At 42.8% G+C, this 22,720-nt stretch overlaps 1 protein-coding gene across 14 annotated transcripts in view; it reads right to left on the bottom strand.

The window, feature by feature from the left end:
* Positions 1-172: 172 nt before the first annotated feature.
* Positions 173-22,720, bottom strand: part of DCAF8 (DDB1 and CUL4 associated factor 8) — a 48,825-nt gene continuing 26,277 nt past the window's right edge. For 10 of the 14 annotated variants that reach the window (XM_058439122.1, XM_032153990.2, XM_032153994.2 and 7 more), the window contains 9 exons: positions 22,358-22,452; positions 16,478-16,588; positions 10,430-10,502; positions 9,900-9,957; positions 9,280-9,387; positions 7,415-7,545; positions 3,613-3,732; positions 3,088-3,204; positions 173-2,163 (listed from right to left, as the gene is read on the bottom strand). In XM_058439122.1, coding sequence (XP_058295105.1) covers positions 2,047-2,163; positions 3,088-3,204; positions 3,613-3,732; positions 7,415-7,545; positions 9,280-9,387; positions 9,900-9,957; positions 10,430-10,502; positions 16,478-16,588; positions 22,358-22,452 — 930 coding nt within the window. In that variant the 3' untranslated portion in view covers positions 173-2,046. Of the gene's footprint in view, positions 2,164-3,087; positions 3,205-3,612; positions 3,733-5,223; positions 5,978-7,406; positions 7,546-9,279; positions 9,388-9,899; positions 9,958-10,429; positions 10,503-16,477; positions 16,589-22,357; positions 22,453-22,720 lie in introns of those variants that run through there. The other 4 variants (XR_009213599.1, XR_009213600.1, XR_009213598.1 and 1 more) reach the window with 4 other exon arrangements.

Raw genomic sequence — 22,720 nt, 5'->3', positions numbered from 1 at the left:
CTTCCAACAGTCTCCAATTGGAGCGCAAGGACTGGAAATACGGGTATCCCAAAATGGACTTTCTAACACTGTATCATGTGCAGAATGAGACGGGAAGGCTAGGTACCTACATTAGGAGGAGTAAAAACCATCCATTGTGAATAAATGGACCACATACCACACAGAGCAGCAGTCAGGAGAAGAAAAGCTTTACTGGGAGAAAATACAACAAATTCCAGAGTGCATGGTTTTTAGCCCACCCTATCACCCCACCAGCAATAGGAACACAGACCACTCGATCACCACACATTCCCTACCTCAGGGAGTAAGTACAGCAGCCAACATCTCGTCTGAGAGCTGCTGGGAAAAGGGGCAGGAGGAAGAAGTATCTGGAAATACCATTCTCTCACTCTTTTCCCCTCCTTCCTGGCCTGATTTAGTAGAATCTGACTGTCCCAGGATACAGAATTCTTGATTGGATCTTGTGGAAACTGGGGGCAAAAAAAATAGCAGCAAAAGCACTTAAGGGCAAGAATTCAGCTGGGACTTTCAGACTCAGTGACCAGTGATAAGACAAGTGCCCAAGCTCCAGCCACTGTAATCAGTCCTTAGATTAATGACTTATTCCTCAATCCTAACATGTCAAGAGGTGGAGGTTTAAGTCAAACCCAGGAAGTCTTTCCCTTCACTCTTCTATAAAGAAGGGAACTGGCATGAAGTTGGATGGCTTAAAGATCAAGCAGCTAAAGGTAAGAGAGACAGAGTGAGAGAGTGAGTATGTATGTGTGTGTGGTGTGTGTGTACATGTCTTCTGTCACAAAGTACCACAATAGTCTGCAGTGGTGGCACCATCCTAAAGTAGTTAAGTTTTAAAGACAGGCCAGCCTCTGGTTAGAAGAGCCATCCTTGGAACCCGCTACAAGACTTAAGGAGAGGTAGGAGATCTGAGGCAAAGAGCTGAGAGGATTTCCTGTTTTTCCCAACCCCTACACCAAAGCAGGGAACCAGGAAGGGCAGAAATGAGGATCCTTCCATTCTTGAGCCTCCTAAAACCTAAAGGGTAAGTCCCAATCTCTAGTGACCATACATAGAGGTAAACTGACCCCAGGTGTCACCTCCACACCATTACTCTTGTTCACTCTTTAAGTCCCTTTATTGCATTCATAGAGAATATATAGGTATTTAAACTTTGACAATAATTTTACCTTGATACATCCAAGTTTGACTTGCTTTTTAATATATTTATAGATATAAAATTAGGCCTCTAACAGTGATAGGGACAGGGAGATTGCTGCCACCAAACAATGTTTTTTAAAAAAATAACAGAAGAGGTAATATCCTTCCTATTCTTCCTTCACTTCTGCCCCTCCTCCCACCTCTTCCCAACCTCCCTCACCTGACCTATTTAGGGGGTGATGGGATGAAGAGAAGAGAGTGAAGGATATGTAATCAAGTGCAAAACACTGTGATAAGTACAGAGAATGAATAAGGTGGAAAGGAAAGTGAAGAGTGTGGGATGGTTAGGGGCTTTAAGGACTTCCCAGGAAAATCGGATTCTGGGATGGGGTTGCTGAGGGGGGAAAAACCAACTGTCATATACTTTCAAAAAACAAAGGAAGAAAAGGTCAAAAACCTAAACCAAAGAGAGAGTGGCACTCCTACCCTCCACTCTGGCCCCTTGGTACTGAATAGCCAGTTGTTCTCCCCACATCCCCCAGCCCAAGAAACAAGGGAGATTAAAGAAAAAGAAACCCCATTCCCTATCCCAAACCAGTTAACAAAATAGGCTTCCCTCTCCTCTCAAAAAGAGGCTTTGGGGAGAGGCCATTTCTGCTGAGTCCTATGCACCTCTCCATGGAGCCCCATTCCAGGGCTCAACTCCCATTCCTAGGTACTCTTTGTTGGTTCACTCCTCTGAGGTTTGTCCTTCTCCTGGGATGTCTTTCTTTTATCTAAAGCAAAAAGTCCAAAGTGCGTTTCTGCTGAATGTAGGGCCTGGGACAGGAAAGGGTTGCCCAGGCAGGATCAGGTTGGCAGCCCCAGCCTGCCCCACCTAGGTATGAGGCCTCAAGATGGCATGCACTGCACCCGGTCAGGGCCCTCCTCCTCGTCCGATGTGTCTGAGGAGCTGGGAGACTCATCAGAGTCCGCGTCTGTGGCCCCAACCCCAGGTTCTCGCCAGCGCTGTGGATGGGAAAGGCTTGTTAGTAACTTCCCTGGATGGAACAAGGACAAGCCTGTTAGGTCTTAGCTAGAATTTAGATGCTTTAGGCCAGAGATCAGCAGAATTTTTCCTGTTTTTTTTTTTTTTTTTTTGAGATGGAGTCTCGCTCTGTCACCCAGGCACCCAGGCTGGAGTGCAGCGGCGCAATCTGGCTCACTGCAAGCTCTGCCTCCCGGGGTCACGCCATTCTCCTGCCTCAGCCTCTCCAAGTAGCTGGGACTACAGGCGCCCGCCACCACGCCCGGCTAATTTTTTTTGTATTTTTAGTAGAGACGGGGTTTCACTGTGGTCTCGATCTCCTGACCTCGTGATCCGCCCGCCTTGGCCTCCCAAAGTGCTGGGATTACAAGCGTGAGCCACCGCGCCTGGCCGCAGAATTTTTCTTAAAGGGCTAGATAGTAAATACTTTAGACTTGTGGTCTATATGGTCTTTATTGCAACTATTCAACTCATTGTAGCGTGAAGGCAGCCACAGACAATACACAGAATGGGTGTGGCTGCAAGCCAATGAAACTTTACAAAAACCAGCAGCAGGCCAAGTGCCAGTTTGCCAACCCCTGAACTAGGCCTCTTTTGGCATAAGAGGAAAAATAGAAGGGTCACACTGAGACTTGTTATTTCTTCTCAATTCCCTCCTCCACCCTCCAGCCTTTGCCTTTATGAAGATAGCATTACACATGGACGGCAATGGACAAAAGTAGATACCACCCTTTTCTGCTGATGTCTCTTCCAAGGCTATATCAGGGATCTGATGGGGATAGAGGACAATGGATAGGAAATCCAACCAAGATCACCTGATTACTCCTTAAAGTCACTACTCTGGAACTTTTTAGCTCTCTTAAAAGGGTCACTCCCTTGGGAACTCATTTCCAACCCCAGCTTACCCGGTGATGGCGTCTCTGTCTCAGGTGATGCATAAGGAACCACAGCATGTGACTATCAAACAGGTCAGTATGGTGCAAGCTATCTTCATCCCGCTCCCGCTTGTTCTTCTTAATCACCTGGAACCCAAAAAGGTTGGGAAGAGGGGGCAGCAATGAAGAGGAACCCGGGACCTGATCAAGAAGGCTGATCTCCTATCCCAATAAAAGCTTCCCTTAAGTTGAAGTGGAGCTACATTAGATTAGGAAACGATGCCCTAGGTTGAGCTGCTGCAAAGGTGGCAGGCTTTAATACAGAATAATTCTTAGAGATGCTCCTTATCCCCATCCTATTACAAATTAGTGCCACTTCACAGCTGCCCCCTGGAGCAGGACTACTCCTACAGAGGAAATTACAGGAATGTGGGGGAGGGTGTTAGAGCAGTGCCTTTAAAGAACCGGGCAGCAAGTTATTCCTCCCTATGACAATAAGAATCAACAGTACGTGGATAAGCAGAAAGAAAATAACTTCTGCAGTCAGCCACTTACATCTTTTAACCCTATCAGCTCAGTGGAGGCTTCAGCTGTGGGTGCCCAGATCTTCACATCATGGTCTAGGCCACTGGTTGCCAGCACAGGCAGGTGAGGGTGGGGCTCAAGACAGTTTACCTGGTCAGGAAGAAAGGAAAACACAGACTCAGCCGCGTGTGGGAGTAGGGTTTAAAAACCACTACTCACCTTGAGCCAAATAATTGCCCTTGATCAGGGCTGAGGCAGCTGCTGGGGAAGGGAGGCCCACCCATCCTGAGCCTAAGCCAAAGGGCACTGGGGGTAGAGAAACCAGACACAGACTGGGTATAAGACCAGGCACATCAATCATTTCCTATGTATAGGTCAGGGGTGGCCTCATCCCCAGATATGGCCCTAGGGGTGGGTGAGTGGACTGCTCAAGCTTACTACTGGCTTCATAAGAAGACAATGAAATCCAGATGACCTCATTCACTCCAGATTCCAAAGCTCCAACTTGCCCAAGGCTGGAAAAAACCATCTCAGTGGCTTTCACCAAGTGGCAAATAAATTTTAAAAAATGAAGAAAGCAGCAGCTGCCAATGAACCCCCAGAGAAGAGTCGGAGAACAACTATATTCATTTGGCACTGTTTACTAGAACTGGAGGAAGGCACAGGCTGAGAAGAAGAGGCTGAGTTGCAGGGAGTGGTGGGAGTGATGAAGGCTCATGTCTGCTTGAGAGAACCTTGCACATCTCAGGGGGAACATCCTACTACCTGCCCTGAGCACAACAGGCTCAGCTATAAGGCAGCACATTAAAATAAAGCAGCTTCTTGGGGCTCCCATAGCCTCAATCTCAGCCACCCTCTGGGTAAATTCACTGAACAAGGCAAAAGAAATAAACTACAACAGGCAGGCCTTCTAGCTTAGGCAGTTTCCTTCTGTCCGAAAGGCACCCATGCCCCCTGCTGTCTGACTTGGAACATGAGCTTCCCTAAGGGAAGGGCAGGGAAGTTCCTACCCCATCCAGAAGAGTTAGTTTCAGATTTAGCTGCTAAAGCATTTTGAGTCTTTCAGTGAAAAGAGGAACACATAGGAAAGGCACCCTGCCTTGCAGCTGGCCCTATAGTCCAAGAGAACAACTTCTTTTAGTTCTCTCTGGACCAACTGCCTCCCCTGCCTCACCTGCACAGGCAGAGAACAGCTGAGGAGAAGTCAAGGGCAGGCATGGAAAACAGAGCTGACCTACAGACTTCCCACTTACTTTGACTTCCATCTTACAAATAAACAAATGCTCAGAAAAGACTGAAGCTAAGACTGAGCTTATGAATAAAACAGAAACCCTGTTCTTTATCTCCTCCTCCCATTCCACATATCAGCCTATTGTGAAGTTTATCTTTGGGCTCTTTTAGGCAGTGCAGTTAAACTCCAATGCCTGGAATAGTATCTATCTATAGTAATAGACAACTTACACACACAAACCTGAACTTTTTCATCTATCTCCTAATAAGCCCTTGTTACAGACCTGTACTCTGAGCTAGCTCTGCTTGAATAAGTCAGCAAAATAAAAAAGCACAGGGGAACAATTCCTTGGAACTTAAGACTAAGGAAAAAGCCAGTGGCAAGAGGAACAAGAGAATAACATACAGTACCTGAATTGGAGCCTGCGGGGGGAGCCGACAGAGAACTTCTGGGCCAGAGTACCTGGTCACTTCACCAGACCTGTCTGAATGCCAGGACTTATCCTGTCAATAATGCCTGAGCAGAGAAAAGAGCTCTGGCCTTAGATGACTGGGCTGGGGGAATGTAGAGAATGGGATCAAGCATCAAAGTGCTCTTGGGAGACTAAGGGGCTGTCCTCTGATACCACCCCCCACCCTTGTCCCTGTGAAGCTGAATGGGAACAAAGAAAAGATCCTCAAATCAGAGTCAGGAGATCTGGGCAAGGTAGAAAATAACTTCTAAGATCTTTGGTTCTAACATTCTACGTTACAATTAAATTCTACTCTATGTTTACAATTTGCATGATATAGAACTGCTGAGTCTACTACATTGAAACTAGTGCCTGGTGACCCCCACTGCTGGAAAATTAGGACCAAAAAACAGAACGGAGGGAGCCAAGTAAAAGACCACATCGATCATTCAGCTTACACAGAGACAAGAATATGTAAGGAAATTTGCTTCAGGGGTAGCCTCTATATCTCTTATTCTACTCATTTACTCTTAGGACCACTAAAACTTAGGCCTGGGGCCCACCCATCCCAAGTAGATGCCTTCCTCACCTGGGCAAATGGGTTACTCATCAAACCCTGGCATTGGCTGAGCTAAAAGCAAACTGGCCTGCAGAATGCTTTTGGAGAATGGACAAATGCTGGCCTGGGAGAGGGCATTCAGCCCTGCATCTCTCTGGAACAGAATGCAAGGCAATAGCTTATGTCAAGAAAAAATTCACTGGCCCCTTCTGACTTCCTTTCTCTAAATGCCTATTGCATAATTCCCATTAAGACTCAAGTGTTTTGGGTTTGTTCACTGCAGATGACACAGGGGACCTATGGAAGAGTTGGAAATGAAGCAGGGAAGAGTGAGACACACATCGAACTTCTAGAATCCTCTCCATTTGTATTCAAACCATAAAAACCCTAGATCTATGCAGGTCCCAGGTCCCCAAAATTTAGAGGAAACCAGAAGAAAATTTGAAATACCCTTTTACCAGGGCAAGAAAAACATAAGGAATGGGATCCTGATTGCAAGGAACCATTCTAAATTCTAAAACCACTCTCTGAAAAAACCTCATCAAGAGATGGCTAGGCTCTTTGAAGTTCCCCACAGCTAAGAAGGAATAAAAAGGAAGAGAGACTAAGCTGTCTCAGTCATTCCTTAGAGGCCTTGGGTAACCAGACTATTCTGGGCAATCAGTATAATTTAGTCTTCCAAACTGTCTTTTCCCCATCTCCTGTGGTCCAAAAACCTTGTAACAGAAAGCAATTGAACTCTTTCCTAATTCTAGGTCTCCAAAAAAAAAAAAAAAAAAAAAGATAAGGTTAACCAGATACTTCTTAAGAGCTGATCGCTCTTCATTCCCTAACTCGATTCTCACTCTTCCTTTTTGCCCAAACTCCACAGAGAGCTGCAGAACTCAAAGGACAGGCAGACTATGATATGATCATGGGTTATACAGCAAGCAGACTGCTCAGCTACTAAAAAAAAAATTGCCACATTTGCTTTCTCCTTATATGTACACATTTATATGTGTTTGTTATCTATTTGAATGTAAGCACGACATTTTACCCCTAAATACTTCAACATGTATAAGTACAAGAATATTCTCCTAAGTAATCAAATCAATTTAATATTGAATACCATGTTATCTAATATATAAACCATATTCTAATTTTCCCAACGGTCCAAAAAATGCTCTTTATAGCTTTTATCTGCTGATCTAAGATCCAGCCAAGATCACTACTTAGTTTAGTTTAAAGGGAAAAGACATGGAGAAATCTTTAGCCTTGTGTAGGAGCGTGCGCCCTGAACACTAATGCTTTTTCATTTGGAAAAGGTGCATGCCTAGAGGTAAGTTACATCACTCAGGACAGGACAGAGGTTCTTCCCTAAGATCCCTTTCTTGTCTCAATAAACTGTGCTTTACAGGGACAGAAGATAGGAACAGGAAGAAAATGCTCCATCAAAAACTCAGCACCCCCAGGCTAACTAGTCTTTTATGGCTGGCTGGACCTCTAAAACATGGTATCATGTAGTCACAGTGAGAATTCAGTGTCCCTGCTAAAACCTACCTTAATGACTGGAGAGATTAGGGAGCCAGCCAGCTCAGCACACCATACTCACCACGCCTCCCTTGTCCCCCTCCATGAACTGAATAATCTGGCAGGATGATTTCTCCCAGAGGAAGATGTGCCCACAGTCACTACCGCTCACCACAAACTCACTCTTGGGGCCATAGAAATTGACGCCTTTTACTGAAATGATAAATGAGGGAACAAACCACATGAGGGTTGGCATCAGGCCTATATATATTCATCTCAAAGGGAATTTAGTTATTCACGAACTCTCAATCAGCTGAGGGCCAAAGAATTATTTTCATTTTCTCAATACACATCAAGAGATTATGCATGTTTAACAGATAGTTATAAGAATCACACCAGTCCCAGAGATGATTTATATTCTCCCAAAGAGCTCGCTCCTCAGGGCAGAGGAATCTGCAGTCTTTTAGCAGCCGCCTCAGTCTTGTAAGTTTATACCCTATCAAGTAACCATAGGCCTCTCTAATCCCTTACCTGTCCCACCCTGAATCGTCCCAGCTCTGCCTACTCTTAGGCAGCACTGTCTTATGGCCTAGGATTATCTTTGATATGTGGACTTCATTGGTACCTTGTCAATATTTCTGGGGTCATCAGTTGATCTGAGACTGATGAAGGTATATGCCACAACTGCCTCAAGAAGCAAGTGATCTGTGCTTGCTACCATTAACAGGGCTCCACTCTCCGGAATCAGTAAAAGCCAAGAGTTCCAATGACTATGGTCAGTACAATATTGGCCATGAGACTGGCACCCTTCCTTTATCTGCCTGTGAACTGAGATCCAAGAACAGATTTTTCCCTCTTTTCTTACCAGCTCAGGAAAAAAAAATAAAACTAATCTCTAACTGCTATCTCCAAGACAAAATCATGACAGGTATCTGTTAGGAGTGGTAACAATACAGTAATGATTCCTCAACTTTTCTGGACATTAGAATCATGTGGGTAGTTTTTAAATATCTCAGTGCTCAAGTTGCAGCCCATCCCTATTAAATCAGAATATATGGGGTTAAGGCCAAACTGTTATTTTTAAAAGAACACCAGGATTGGGATTGGTGGCTCATGCCCAGCACTTTGGGAAGTCGAGGCAGGCGGATCACTTGAGCCCAGGAGTTAGAGACCAGCATGGTGGAACCTATGCCCAACCAGCATGGTTGGGCAACATGGTGGAACCCCATCTCCACAGAAAATACAAAAATTAGCCAGGTGTAGAAGTATGCACCTGTAGTCCCAGTTACTCCGGAGGCTGAAGTGGGAAGATCACCTGAGCCCGGGAGCTTGGGGCTGCAGTGCCTGGGAGGTCAAGGCTGCAGTGAGCCACAATTGCACCACTGCACTCCAGCCTGGACAACAGAGTGAGATCCTGTCTCATAAACACAAAACAAAACAAAAAACATCAGATGATTTCAATGTGCCCCAAAGTTTGGGAACCACAGACATGGAACAAAACAGGCCAATCTTGGGCTAGTTACTACCACCATTCCTCCTCTTCTGCCTCATCTAAAATAATCGTTTACTCCTCCCTCCTAGAAGTATAAGGTCACTCCCTATTTTAAGCAATTCAGGACCACTGACTAAAGAGGGCTTTCCCTGACTCCCTAACAAGGCATTTGTGCTTATTTTGAAGTTGCCTGAAATCTTAAAAACAGTTAGTCTAGTCTCCTTATGTCCAAACCAATTAGAAGCAACATTATTGGAGTGGCAAGAGATGCTCTTGAGCGCTTTCTCCTCTAGCATAGTGGAGAAAACATGAAAACTCCAGCCCAATTCAGGATAACCCCTCAGTGCCCATGGCAACACAGGCAGGTAGTTTCTATTTGTATAACCTGAGTAAGACACTGTGGTTCTCCAAAGCCAACAGCCTTGGGCCAAAGAAACCTAGGAAGACAGTCTCACCTGTGGCATTATTTCTGTGGCCCTTGTATCTCTTAACATACTGGGCCCCATCACTGTGAGAGGAGTTGAAGAGGTAAATGTCTTCATCATTGTAACTGGCCAGGAGCTCTGCCAAGAACAAGAACATAGCAGTGAAGGCAAAGGCTGAAAAAAGCAGGGACCAGGAGGTGGGGGTTGGGGTGGGGCTTCTTGCCAGTAGTGCCCCCTCCAAATACCCAGGTGTAGCACCCATCTTATTTGGAACACTAGGCAAGTCCGACTGTACAGGGTAGACTAAGAACACACTGCCAACCCAGGGGCAGCAGAATGCTCAAAAAGATCACACCCATTAACTCAGGAATGAGTCAAAGGCATAAGAACCTGCTCAGGCAAGCAACCTGGGCTTCAGGACAGGCCCTGCCAAATATCATCTGCAGCATTCTGCAAATGGTACCTGGCATCTCCAAGGGTCATCTGCTGTATCCTCCCGCTATGTGCTCACCATCAGCAGTTACTCCCCAGCTGCTCTACTTGGAGCTATAGCACAGTGGTGAGCACTGGAGGGCACATACCTCACTGGCTCAGCAGCTCCCTAGACAGAGGGGGCATGCCAGCCTAGGAGCTGGGCCCTGCTCACGTACCTGTGCCGTCGTGGCTGTACACAAGACAGGTGATGTTTGCTTTGGACTCACTGTTCACCTGCAATAAGGAGCAGATACTGACTGATGCCCCACCCCCCCCATTTGTTATACCATCTTCAGGAAACAGCTTTTCCTTCAAACTCCCCTATATCTTCTCCCAGAGATTTGAGAAAGACAGACAGAGACAGGAGTACAACTGATGAAACATGACCACCTCAGGGGGTAGCATCTTGGGGCTTTCTTTTGGTTGTCATCCGTGTGCTAGCCATTTTATGTACACTGTCTCATTAGGCCTCACCATCAAGGTGCAAGGCAGTTATTTTTATTTCTATTTTGTCGATTAAAAAACTGAGGCTATCAGAAGTGAAGTGACTGTCAAGATCACAAAGCTGGTAAGTGGTAAAGCCAGGATTCAAATCCAGATGACTGACTTGAAAGTCCAAGCTCTTCCCACCATACCAACAAGTTCAGGTGCAGCCTTGGGGTTGAGTCAGGGAAGCCTGGAGCAACTGGCCCTTCATGAATCTTACCAGGTGATGAGGACAGAACTTCTTGAGTACTCCATTGTTCTCATTCTCATCAATTTTCCTCTGGTCATAAATCCTACAGTTGGAAAAGCAATGAAAATGTAAAAATGTACAAACGAATCCCTTGAAGAGCTGCAATTTGATGTAGTGGCAGGAAACTGCCAGCTGGATGCAGATAAACAACATTTTCCAAACCAAGCTTCTGGTTTGTGCCCTTCCTTAAAGGGCATCCCTTTTCCAAGCCATTTCCAAACCTAAATCTTTTGTTTGTTTGTTTGTTTGAGACGGGGTCCTGCTCTGTCACCCAGGCTGTAGTGCAGTGGCATGTCCCCAGCTCACTGCAACCTCCACCTCATGGGTTCAAGCGATTCTCCTGCCTCAGCCTCCTAAGTAGCTGGGACTACAGGCACACATCACCACACCCAGCTAATTTTTGTATTTTTAGTAGAGACAGAGTTTCATCATGTTGGCCAGGCAAACCCTAAATCCTTCATCCACATACTTCCCATTTTAACTGGCTATCCTCAATTCTGTCAGTTTGAAGTGGTTTATCTCTCTCCTCAAGTTTTATATCATGTACTGCTAATTTTCACTGAAACAACTAACATTAGTATGGAGCTTTTTACATGTACATTACCTACCGAAAAAGGTTACTCACGGGCAGAAACCATGCTTAATGTAAGTCAATGGGTCTGTAATTCCTCCTTGAAACTTTATTTGGCCTGTTCTCCCTCTCATACCCCACAATAATTATTAAAAACTACCAACCATATCCTCTCCTTTCCTCACTCTTATCAAACACACTACACCTTCACCTTCCTTCCTCTCTCTAATCCAAGCTTTAAACTCAAATATTTAGGACACACATATTATGTGTCAAATATTATGCTAGGTGCTAGAAATACAGTGAGGAACAAGACAGATCCAGTATCTGTCCTTACCCAGTCTCCTCCAATCTCAGAGCCAATCTCTTGAAAAATGCTCTTCATTTCATCCTTCCAGGGACCTTGTTTGATGATTATCTAATTTCTCAACCTCTTCCTCATCACCAGCTGGCCACTTTCTAAAAATCCTTCTGCTGACTGTCCTTTCCTACTATTGCTTTTTTTCTCCTTCCCCTTACAGTTACACTACTGAAAAGAACAATCAACATTCAATATTTCCACTTCCTTACTTCCTATTCACCTCTCAGTCCATCCTAATCTGGTTTTGGTCCTCAACTCACCACTGAGACTTCTCTGGCTGAAGTCATCAGTTAATTATATCCATTTGTTAAGTAGGTGTAAGTCTAGAGTTCAGAATAAGTGTGGTCCGCAGACACAGATGTAAGTCATATATCCATGTGTAAGGTGGTAGTTAAAGCATTGGTAATGGAATTAGATCTCCAAGGGAAAATACAGAGAGGATTTTCTCTTCCCCCTTTAGAATCTCTGGCCTCTTTCGGAATACAATGAAATCTCTAGTCCCTTCTCCCCAGAAAAATGCACATAAGCACACTTTCTGGAGGTTCACAGAATATTGTACTTCAAGTTAAAATTCCCTGGTATAGAGTAAGATGAGAGCTGAAGACTGAGCTACTGGAGAACATCAGCATTTAATGGGTGGAGAAAGGAAGACACACCCATGAACAATACTGAGGAGTGGTTGGACATCAAAGAGAGAAGGTGTTTCAGGGAAGGAGTAATAATGTCAAGAGTAGAGAAAAAGACTTGAAAAGTACCTTGTTTGCTTTGGCATTAGGTTACTGATGACTTAAGCCTTGACATCCCCAGCTCACATGATCCTCCCGCCTCAACCTCCCAAGTAGCTGGGACTACAGGCACACACCACCATGCTGGGCTAATATTTTTACTTTTTGGTGGAGACAGCATCTGCCCAGTTTGGTCTCAAACTCCTGGCCTCAAAAGATTCTCCTGCCGGGCGCGGTGGCTCACGCTTGTAATCCCAGCACTTTGGGAGGCCGAGGCGGGCGGACCACGAGGTCAGGAGATCGAGACCATGGTGAAACCCCATCTCTACTAAAAAAAAAATACAAAAAATTAGCCGGGCGTGGTGGCGGGCGCCTGTAGTCCCAGCTACTTGAAGAGGCTGAGGCAGGAGAATGGCGTGAACCCGGGAGGCAGAGCTTGCAGTGAGCCGAGATTGCGCCATTGCACTCCAGCCTGGGCGACAGAGTGAGACTCCGTCTCAAAAAAAAAAAAAAAAAAAAGATTCTCCTTCTCCTGCCTCGGCCTCCCAAAGTGCTGGGATTACAGGTATAAGCCACTACACCCCAACTGTTTATTAATAACCTACTATATTCTACATATGATGCTAGAATAGAATTTGGCAAACTTTTTCTTAAAGGACAAGACAGTAAATGTTTTAAGCTGGTAAACTGGCAAACCATCTAATCTCTATAAAAACTATTGAATTCTGCCATTGTAGCATGAAAGTGGTCATAAACAACATGTAAAGGAAGGCCATGGCTGTGTTCCAATAAAACTTTATTTATAAAAACAAGCAGTATACTTTGTCAAGCCCTGTGATGGACAGTAAGCATAGAAAGATTAATACAAACTTTCCTACTATTTTCTGAACATATGATAGGCCCTTGATAGTTTATATTTTACTTTTAGTTATTTTTTTTGAGACAGGGTCTCACTCTGTCATCCAGGACGGAGTGCAGTGGTGTAATCACAGCTCACTGCAGCCCCAAACTCCTGCGCTCAAGAGATCCTCCTCTGCCTCCCAAGTAGTTGGGACTACAGGAGCATACCACCACACCTGGAGATATTTAATTAATTAAAAAATTAAAATTTTTTCTTAATTTTTTTTTTTTTGGTAAAGACATAGTCTTGCTATATTGCCCAAGTTGGCCTTGAACTCCTGACCTCAAGCTATTCTCCAGCTTTGGCCTTCCAAAGTGCTCTAGTTTTATAGTCATGAGCCACCACACCAAGCCCCTTGACATTTTAAGTCACGTAAGGAATAGTTTTAGCATCCTCTCCACACCTTTACCACATCTCTTCCCACATGCCTTCAGGCACCCACTAACTTGTTACCCTAAGTCTTTCTTCTGTACCTGCCTTTAATCTAATGTTCTCTCAGTGTTGCTGATGTTGGCTTAAGAACTGGGGAATGAAGAGATGATTTACTGACTGTGCTTCATCAATCAGGGCCTATACTTAATCCTTTAGCAATAAATTTTCATGTCAGCCAAATTTACCACTAAAGGATTCATCTGATATATTCTCTCTTTCTTTACTCCTATAAATTCTTAAAACTACACTTGATCTTAGCCAAAAGGCCGAGATAAATTCTTAAAACTAAACTAAGCAGGAATTAGCTTAGCTTAGCAGGTGTAGTAGGGACTCACACCTATACCTCCTCTACTTGCATACTTTTTTTTTTTTGGCCACAGGCCAAAAAGCATGTCTCCCCAGAGCTTCCCTTAAATACTTTTTAATAACCCTAAACTCAAATTCAGTATTAATGAGGCAAAAGCCTTGAGGATGACTAAGCTATTTCTCTGTATTCCCTTAAAGTAATTCCTTTAGGCTAGGAGTGAAAGTTAATGATGTTATGATATATAATATTCAGCAAAAATGTTTTCAAATTTATACCAGAAGATGAGCTGTTTGGGTTCTTTCAAAGGAAGAATAAGAAAGGAGAAACCTCAAAACATTCAGTTGGCTGCACAGGAGAGGTGCCAGAGAAGTATAACCTAATGTCAGAGAAGAGCTGGAGTGCTGAAAGGGCTACCTGCTTGTGTAGGATCAGTGTGCCTCAAAATCTTCATATAGCCAGGCGCGGTGGCTCACAACTGTAATCCCAGCACTTTTGAGAGGCCGAGGCGGGTGGATCACTTGAAGACAGTTCGAGACCAGCCTGGCCAACATGGCAAAACCGTATCTCTACTAAAAATACAAAAATAGCCAGTCAAGGTGGCACATGCCTATAATCCCAGCTACTTGGGAGGCTGAGGCATGAGAATCACTTGAACCCGGGAGGCAGAGGTTGCAGTGGGCCGAGATCGAGCCACTACACTCCAGCCTGGGCAACAAAGTGAGACTCTGTCTCAAAAAAAAAAAACAAAAATCTTCACATAACTTCTGCCAACTAAATAGCCAATAGAGGATATTGAGGCTGATAAGAGACAAAAGATTTGAGTATTTCTCCTTGTGTTGAAATGCTAAAACTCTAAGCCTTACTCTAACCCTGGGAAAGTATCAGCGTTGGGTTAAGGCAATATGATATACATATCATATGAATACATACACACATATGAATACAGTTCTCAATACAGCAAACTACTACATTCCCCTCCAAACATCTTGGTCCTAGTGGTGGAATCTGTTAGAGACACAGACTTTTCAAGTAATCTGGAGCTCTAAGTAGGAACTTCCAACTTGAAATTTTGGTGAATGCTCAACTTGGAGGAGGTAGCAACTGAAAATCTGTACAAACTACAACCCTTTTTGATCAACAGCTTCTTATCCCAAAATAAAAAAAATCGGCCAGGCACAGTGGCTCACAATCCCAGCACTTTGGGAGGCCAAGGCGGGCAGATCACCTGAAGTCAGGAGTTCGAGACCAGCCTGGCTAACATGGTGAAACCTCGGTTCTATTAAAAATACAAAAGATTAGCCAGGCGTGGTGGCGTGCGCCTGTAATCCCAGCTACTTGGGAGGCTGAGGCAGGAGAATCGCTTGAACCTGGGAAGCGGAGGTTGCAGTGAGCCAAGATTGCATCATTGCACTCCAGCATGGGTAATAAGAGCGAAACTCTGTCTAAAAAAAAAAAAAAAAAAAAATCTATGGCTACACATTTAAGGACTGTTGGTGACTGGAGGAAACGAATTTTGAAGGCATGGGAATAGGGGAAGAAGAGAGAAACAAGGTTTTGTCCAGGATTCTTGAACAAGGCAAAGTCATCTCATGTATTTTCTAAAAATTTACCCTATTCCCCATGATTCTTACTAATAAAATGAATCTGGAAATACAGCTATAAAATGTGCTCTCATTTCAAAAGGAAGATGATGCTTTTCACTTACCATTAGGAAAGCAAAAAGTCACTCATTTTTTTAGTGATCTTGTCCCTCTCTCTCCTTTCAAACTGAGGAGCCCAAAGGAACATAGTTAACATACCAACTGGATAGGGATGGATACAGCTTATTACTAAGGGTCAGAGGAAATTAACTAATACATATGGAGACTGAATCCACAGTGTCTGTTTTCCTTAGGTCATGTCTCAAGAGCCAGTGTTAACAGAAGGTGTTCACGGTAACAAAGATATCACTATGGATAAAAAAAAGTGGTAGCTCAGGACAGTGAGAGCCAAAAAACCCTCAGTTCACACTAAGTGCTCCCAAGTCAAACTATTTCTGAATTGAAAACCAGTATTTAAAATTTCTAGTGCATGTTTATTTATATATGAAAAAGGTAGAAGATTATTTACTAATATAGCACTTGCTGGTAAACCTAAATTTATGGCTTAGCTGCCATGTGAGGACCTTGGTCAATTCATCTAACTTCTTTTCTTTTTTGAGACAGAGTCTCGCTCTGTCATTCAGGCTGGAGTGCAGTGGCACAATCTTGGCTCATTGCACCCTCTGACTCCTGAGCTCAAGTGATCCTCCTGCCTCAGCCTCTTGAGTAGCTGGGACTACAGGCATGCACCATCATGCCTGGCTAATTTTTGTATTTTTTTTTTAGAGACAGAGTTCGCCATGTTGGCCAGGCTGATCCCAAACTCCTGACCTTAGGTGATCCACCCGCCTCACCTCCCAAAGTGCTGAGATTACAGGTGTGAGCCACTGCACCTGACCATCATCTAACTTCTTTAAAACTTGATAATCTCTAAAATATGTAAAGTCACCCTCAGAGACTGTTACGTTAGAGAACAGAACATCTCCAAAGGCATGTAAGATTTTTGGAAAATGGTAAAAAATTCAAGATAATAGTTAATGGATTCCTAGAAAATTCATAACTCTCCATAAAGGAGCACCTGGTAGTATACAATGCATCAATCTTATAAACTGTCAAAGACACAAAAGAGCCACAAACTCACCTTACAAACTGATCTCGTCCACCCACTGCAAACTGGTGGGTATTGGCAGGATTCACATAGATCGTATACAGCCCCACTTTCTTCTCTTTCTCTTTTGTCACCACCAGTTTCCTTTAAAAGTAGAAAAGCACAGAAAGTTATATACTCCAAAAGATCCAGATGGTCATGGCAAAGGAGAGCCAAGAGAGTAACACGGCTAATAAGAAACCAAAGAGATTCTCATTTGGAAAGAAAGAAGTGTTGTGTCTTCTCTGTTTGTTTTGTACGTAACAACAGGAAAAATGCACATACATTTATTAAATGGGACTTTGGGGATTGGGGAAAAAAAACATGTAGTCAAGTCACTTTCTAGTGTTCCTTAAGAAGTATAAACTAAAGGTATATGAATGTACCACTCTTCAGGAAGCCTCAGTTTAGCTGGAGTCCAACACAATAACAGCCAGTTATTAATCAGACAATACTACAGATACCTTCCTACCCTTTATTTATAAATACATCTTCCCTATCACCTGGGAACAAGGAGAGAAGTGGAAGAAGAATCCCAGAAACAGTAGGCTAAAAAAGACCTTAAGGTCAGAGACTATCTCTCAGATTCCATTAAAATGTAACTTATGGCCAGGTATGGTGGCTCATGCCTGTAATCCCTACACTTTGGGAGACCGAGGCGGGCGGGTCACTTGAGGCCAGGAGTTTGAGACCAGCCTGGCCAACATGGCGAGACCCCATCTCTACTGAAAATACAAAACTTAGCCAGGCGTGGTGGCACATGCCTATAATCCCAGCTACTCAGGACAATCCCAGCTACTCAGGACAATCCCAGCTACTCAGGACAATCCCAGCTACTCAGGAGGCTGAGGGAGGAGAATCACTTGAGCCTGGGAGGTAGAGGTTGCAGTGAGCAGAGATCATGCCACGGTACTCCAGCCTGCGCAACGGAGCAAGACTGTCTCAAAAAAAAAAAAAGTCACTTAAAACCCAACTTAAGCCAGGCACTGGCTCATGCCTATAATCCCAGCACTTTGGGAGGAATAATTGAGGCTAGGAGCTCAAGACCACCCTGGGCAACATAGCAAGACCCCATCTCTATAAAAAATTATTATAAAAAGCCGGGTGCGGTGGCTCATGCCTGTAATCCCAGCACTTTGGGAAGCTGAGGCGGGTGGATCACGAGGTCAGGAGTTCAAGATCAGCCTGGACAACATGGTGAAACCCCGTCTCTACCAAAAATACAAAAATTAGCCGGGCATGGTGGCATGCACCTGTAATCCCAGCTACTCGGGAGGCTGAGGCAGAAGAACTGCTTGAATCCAGGAGGTAGAGGTTCCAGTGGCCCAAGATCGTGCCACTGCACTCCAGCCTGGGTGGCAGAGGGAGACGCTGTCTCAAAAAAAAAAAAAAAAAAAAAAAAAATTTGTTATAAAAAATTAGCCAGTGTGGTGGCATGCACCTATAGTCCCAGCTGCTCAGGAGGCTGAGGTGTGAGGATTCCTTGAGCCCAGAAAGTTGAGGCTGCAGTGAGCCGTGGTCTTGCCACTGTACCTCTTGCTTAGGTGACAGAGTGAAACCCTGACTCAAAAAGTAAAAAAATAAAAAACCCAGCTTAAAATATGCACACTAAAAACTGATAAATTTTTCACTGAAGAAATACAGAAGAATCTGTCTAAAACAGCCATAATTTGTTCCAGGTTAAGGGTGGCATGATGAATATTCTTCTCAGATCTAAGCATTCAATTAGTCAAATATGACATAATGAAGATTGATAAATTTACAGGAAAGGAAAGACTTCAAGAAACTATAGGAAGAGGCTTGGCTTTAGTTTTTGTTTTTAAGTCTAAGGTTTTATTTATTTCTGATGCTATGGAAACAGAAAGAAATATAACCATGACAACAAGTTTCTTTGTAAAGAAATGATTTTAGCATCCTTTCTGCATAGCCAAAGTCACTTCAGCCTAGAACTGCTCTAGGCAAAGTGGAGAGATTTTACTTAATATCTCTGCAGCTTTTCATTAAATGAATACAGAGGACCAGGTGCAGTGGCTCATAATCCCAGCACTTTGGGAGGCTGAGGTGGGAGGATCGTTTGAGCCCAGGAATTCAAGACCAGCCTAGGCAACATAGTGAGCTCCCATCTCTATTTATTTTAAAATTAAAAACAAAAAAAAAAAATACAGAGGGCACTGAAAATGAATGTCATTAGGGGAAACCTCCATCCCCTAATGGTGTCCCCCACACACCTCAAAAACACAAGGCAGGAAACATGTCAAAAGAATAACAGCTTCAGGGACAAAACTAGCTAAGAGACTGCTCTAATATGAGTTTTAGACAGGGAAAGAGAGTAGGAGCTGATGCTGCGCCTTCCCACAGGACCATCTCATTTCCTTAGCAATTTGAAATTTCAGAAGGACAAGGTCAAACAAATACAAAAGTCACCATGTGGAAGCAAAATGAAGAAACTAAGGAATAGATTATGAAGTACTGGTTCCACAGTTATGTAATCCTGAGGAAGAGCTCAATCTTTCCATGCCTCAACTTAATCCCATAAAACAAACATTTCTCCCTCCTGATAGGTAAATGCAGAGTACCTTGAGCTCTGCAGGGGACATGCAGAGGTGCTATAAAAATGATTATCATGGCAATAGGAGGAAAAAATGTTCACATTAGAGGAAACATTAAACAAATTCACCAAATTTTGCCTTAAAACTAATGAGCAAGTATGTCCTAGCAAAAAGGGAAAAATAATTACAGATGAGACCAAAGGATTTCTTTGAAGAATACCTCAAACTGGCTTCCACTGGCTAAAGGAATATTCCATCCACAGTTTCAAATCAAACTCTTTTCCTAAGATGTTAGTCAATTTCATTAGCTTTCAGAGACTTGGCTATCATCACATATATACAAAAGAAAATCTCCCTTATGCCAACTTCACACAAAAATGCCTCTGACAAGATCATGCCACTGTACTCCAGCCTGAGCGAAAGAGTGAGACTCCACCTCAAAAAAAAAAAAAATGCCTCTGACATAAGCAGATGTTCAGCTTTTCACCCCAGGCCAGCCTGTAATACTACTTTAACCCTTACAACAAAAACTTTAAAGACTCACTGTCTTTATTACTCAAATCTAGATTTGGGCCTCCTTTACTCTTCATTTTCTCCTTGTACCCAGATTCTATCCCACCTATCATTGCTTATGTTCAGATTCATGGTTAACTCTCAGCCAGACTTTCTGCCTACATAATTTCATTCTAAATTCAATAATCTGCCAAAGTCATTCGCTCTATTCATTACTTGAACCAGATTCAATTCCTGGTGGCCTAACAGTAGTTTCCCTCTGAACCTGATCCACAGGATAAGATCTCATTCTGTTTCACAACTCTTTAACACAGCATATTAAATAAACTTATTATCATTTTTTGCTTTTTTGCTCTTCCCTATGAGAAATTTGCTAATCTTCCATTACCATTACAGAACCCTGGAACTTTAGAACTGGAAATAACAAACATCATGTAGTTCAAAAGATGAAATGATTTCCTCAAAGTCAGATAACTACAAAGCTAGTACTAGAAGGGAGAACCCTTGTCATTTAGGCTTGTTCCATTTCCAGCATAAATCTCCCAATCTTTGTTCTCTTGAAGGTTATATAAACAAGCAACATATCTTTTCCCCAAGCCTAAAACATTTCTATCTTTTAAGCAGTTGTAGAAATTCTTCTACTATCCAAACAGCTTTTTCTGGACTTAGCTCTCCAAAAATAAAAGTCTAGTAATAATCAGCCTTCGTGTTATAGTCCCCAAATTAATTTATATTTTACTTATGTCCTATGTAAATCATTGCTATCCCTTACTCAATACTGGTACTGACCTATAAGATCTGTTATAATAATTTTTTTTTTTTTTTGAGACAGTCTTGCTCTGTCACCCAGGCTGGAGTACAATGGCATGATCTCAGCTCACTGCAACCTCCACCTCCTGGGCTCAAGCAATTCTCAGCCTCCTGAGCAGCCGGGATTATAGGCACGTGCCACCACACACGGCTAATTTTTGTATTTTCAGTAGAGACGAGGTTTCACCATGTTGGCCAGGCTGGTCTCAAACTCCTGACCTCAAGTGATCCACCCAGCTCAGCCTCCCAAAGTGCTGGGGTTACAGGCATGAGCCACTGCACCCGACCAAGATTTGTTATAATAATCTTTAAGACAAACAAGACAATAAACAATCTAGATATCTATCAATAAGGTAAAGGTTAAATAAACTGTGGTACACCAATGCTATGATATTTCTCTCATGGTTAACAACAAGGTAGCTTTTATGGTCCAACACAGAAAAATCTCCCACACTGTAACATGAAAAAAACAAACTGCAGAAACATACATATATGTTTATATATACATACAAGTATACTCATGGGGAGAAAGTGTATATATGTATATATATTTAGGTGCAAAATGTATACAAAAGGGACTTTTTTCAAAATTACTTACATTTTTTTTTTTTTTTTTGAGACGGAGTTTTGCTCCGTCACTCAGGATGGAGTGCAGTGGCATGATCTCAGCTCACTGCAACCTCCACCTCCCAGGTTCAAGCGATTCTCCTGCCTCAGCCTCCTGAGTAGCACACGCCATGTCCGGCTAATTTTTGTATTTTTAGTAGAGGTGAGGTTTTGCCATGTTGGCTAGGCTGGTCTCAAACTCCTGACCTCAAGTGACGTCCACCTGCCTTGGCCTCCCAAAGTGCTGGGATTACAAGCGTGAGCCACTGTGCCCTGCCCACAATGGTTTTCAATAGCTAGAAAAATGGTGGGGGGGGGTGACTGAGGGAGCATTTACATTTTGTCTGTACACTTTATTACCTGAATCTCTTAAACAAAAGTATTTGTTTATTATAAGAGCAATAAAAATGAAAAAAGGAAACTAAAATAATTATAATTATTAGCTAAAACTTAATAAATTTCAGCCATGGTGTTAAACATTATGCTGAGGCATCACGCACACACACATGTATATATATATATATATATATATACACACATACATATGTGAGTGTGTGTGTGTATAAATATATATATGTGTGTATATGTGTGTACATGTGTGTATGTGTGTGTATAAATATGTGTGCATGTGTGTATGTGTGTACATATGTGTGTATATGTGTGTATATATATGTGTTTATATATGTGTGTGTGTGTGTGTGTGTGTATATATATATATATAAATCCTCATAGAAACTACTAGAGAGGGAAGGAGGGAGGGAGGGAAAAAAATATGCCCATAACAAGGCTGAAGAAAATGAGGTTCAGAAGGTTATGTAAGTCATAACTAGTAGTGCCTGATTTGAGATTTGACCTAGGTCCGCCTGGATCCAAACAAGATGCTGTGTTTTTTCTATGATATCACACAGTTAAAAAGGAATAAAATGTATCTATGAGTCTCAGATTCACATATAAATGAACTGTGATAAAAGAGAACTCAACTACAGCTACCAGTATTTTTGTCCAAATTTTATGTTTGTATGTTTCTATAAATACCTAAATTTAAAATTTATTTAAATTTAAAATGTACAGGACTGTACCTCTACATGAGTTTGTGGAATAATGTGCTTTCTTTGGGTAAAATGATGATATTCAAGTGAATAAAGAGCAAAAGATCATCAAATTATTAAAGGCCACATATAATAAGTAAACTGTTTGAGAAATGAAGGTAGACTGAATAGTATTTCACTACTGAGAAAGAGAGGAAGTAAGGAATTCCCCTTAACCTTAAACTACCTCTTAACCAAAGGCACAAAGGTACTATTCTGATGAACCAGAGTTAGGCATTACCAAGACATATGGAATATGTTCAAGGCTAAGAGATACAGTTCTGTAATGATATTACTGCTACACTTACGACGCTGGGCGGTCTTGTCTCAGGTCAATGGTGAAAACAACTGCATCTTCACCTGCAGATAAGAACGTACAGGGAGAGTCTGGTTCCAGTGCCAACTGAAGAAGAAAAAGGAAAAACATGAGGTTTCTAAATATTAGAATTAGAGGTCATCTAGTTCATTCCTATAACTTTAGGAAGGGCTGCACTTAAAATGTCCCAAAAAGAGAAATGTCTACCTTTTTGTCATAAAATCCCAGGAAAGGACATATCTAAGCCCACTTACTCTTGTTGTATGCGAATTATTTATAGCTTTGTTTATTCTATACAAGTCAAAGGACAGGTGATTCAACTAAATCCCCAAGAGATATGAACAGAGATAGCAAA

This window comes from Hylobates moloch, unplaced genomic scaffold, assembly GCF_009828535.3.
Source record: "Hylobates moloch isolate HMO894 unplaced genomic scaffold, HMol_V3 SCAFFOLD_5, whole genome shotgun sequence".
Classification (NCBI taxonomy): domain Eukaryota; kingdom Metazoa; phylum Chordata; class Mammalia; order Primates; family Hylobatidae; genus Hylobates; species Hylobates moloch.
This window is presented reverse-complemented; position numbering and strand designations above follow the sequence as displayed.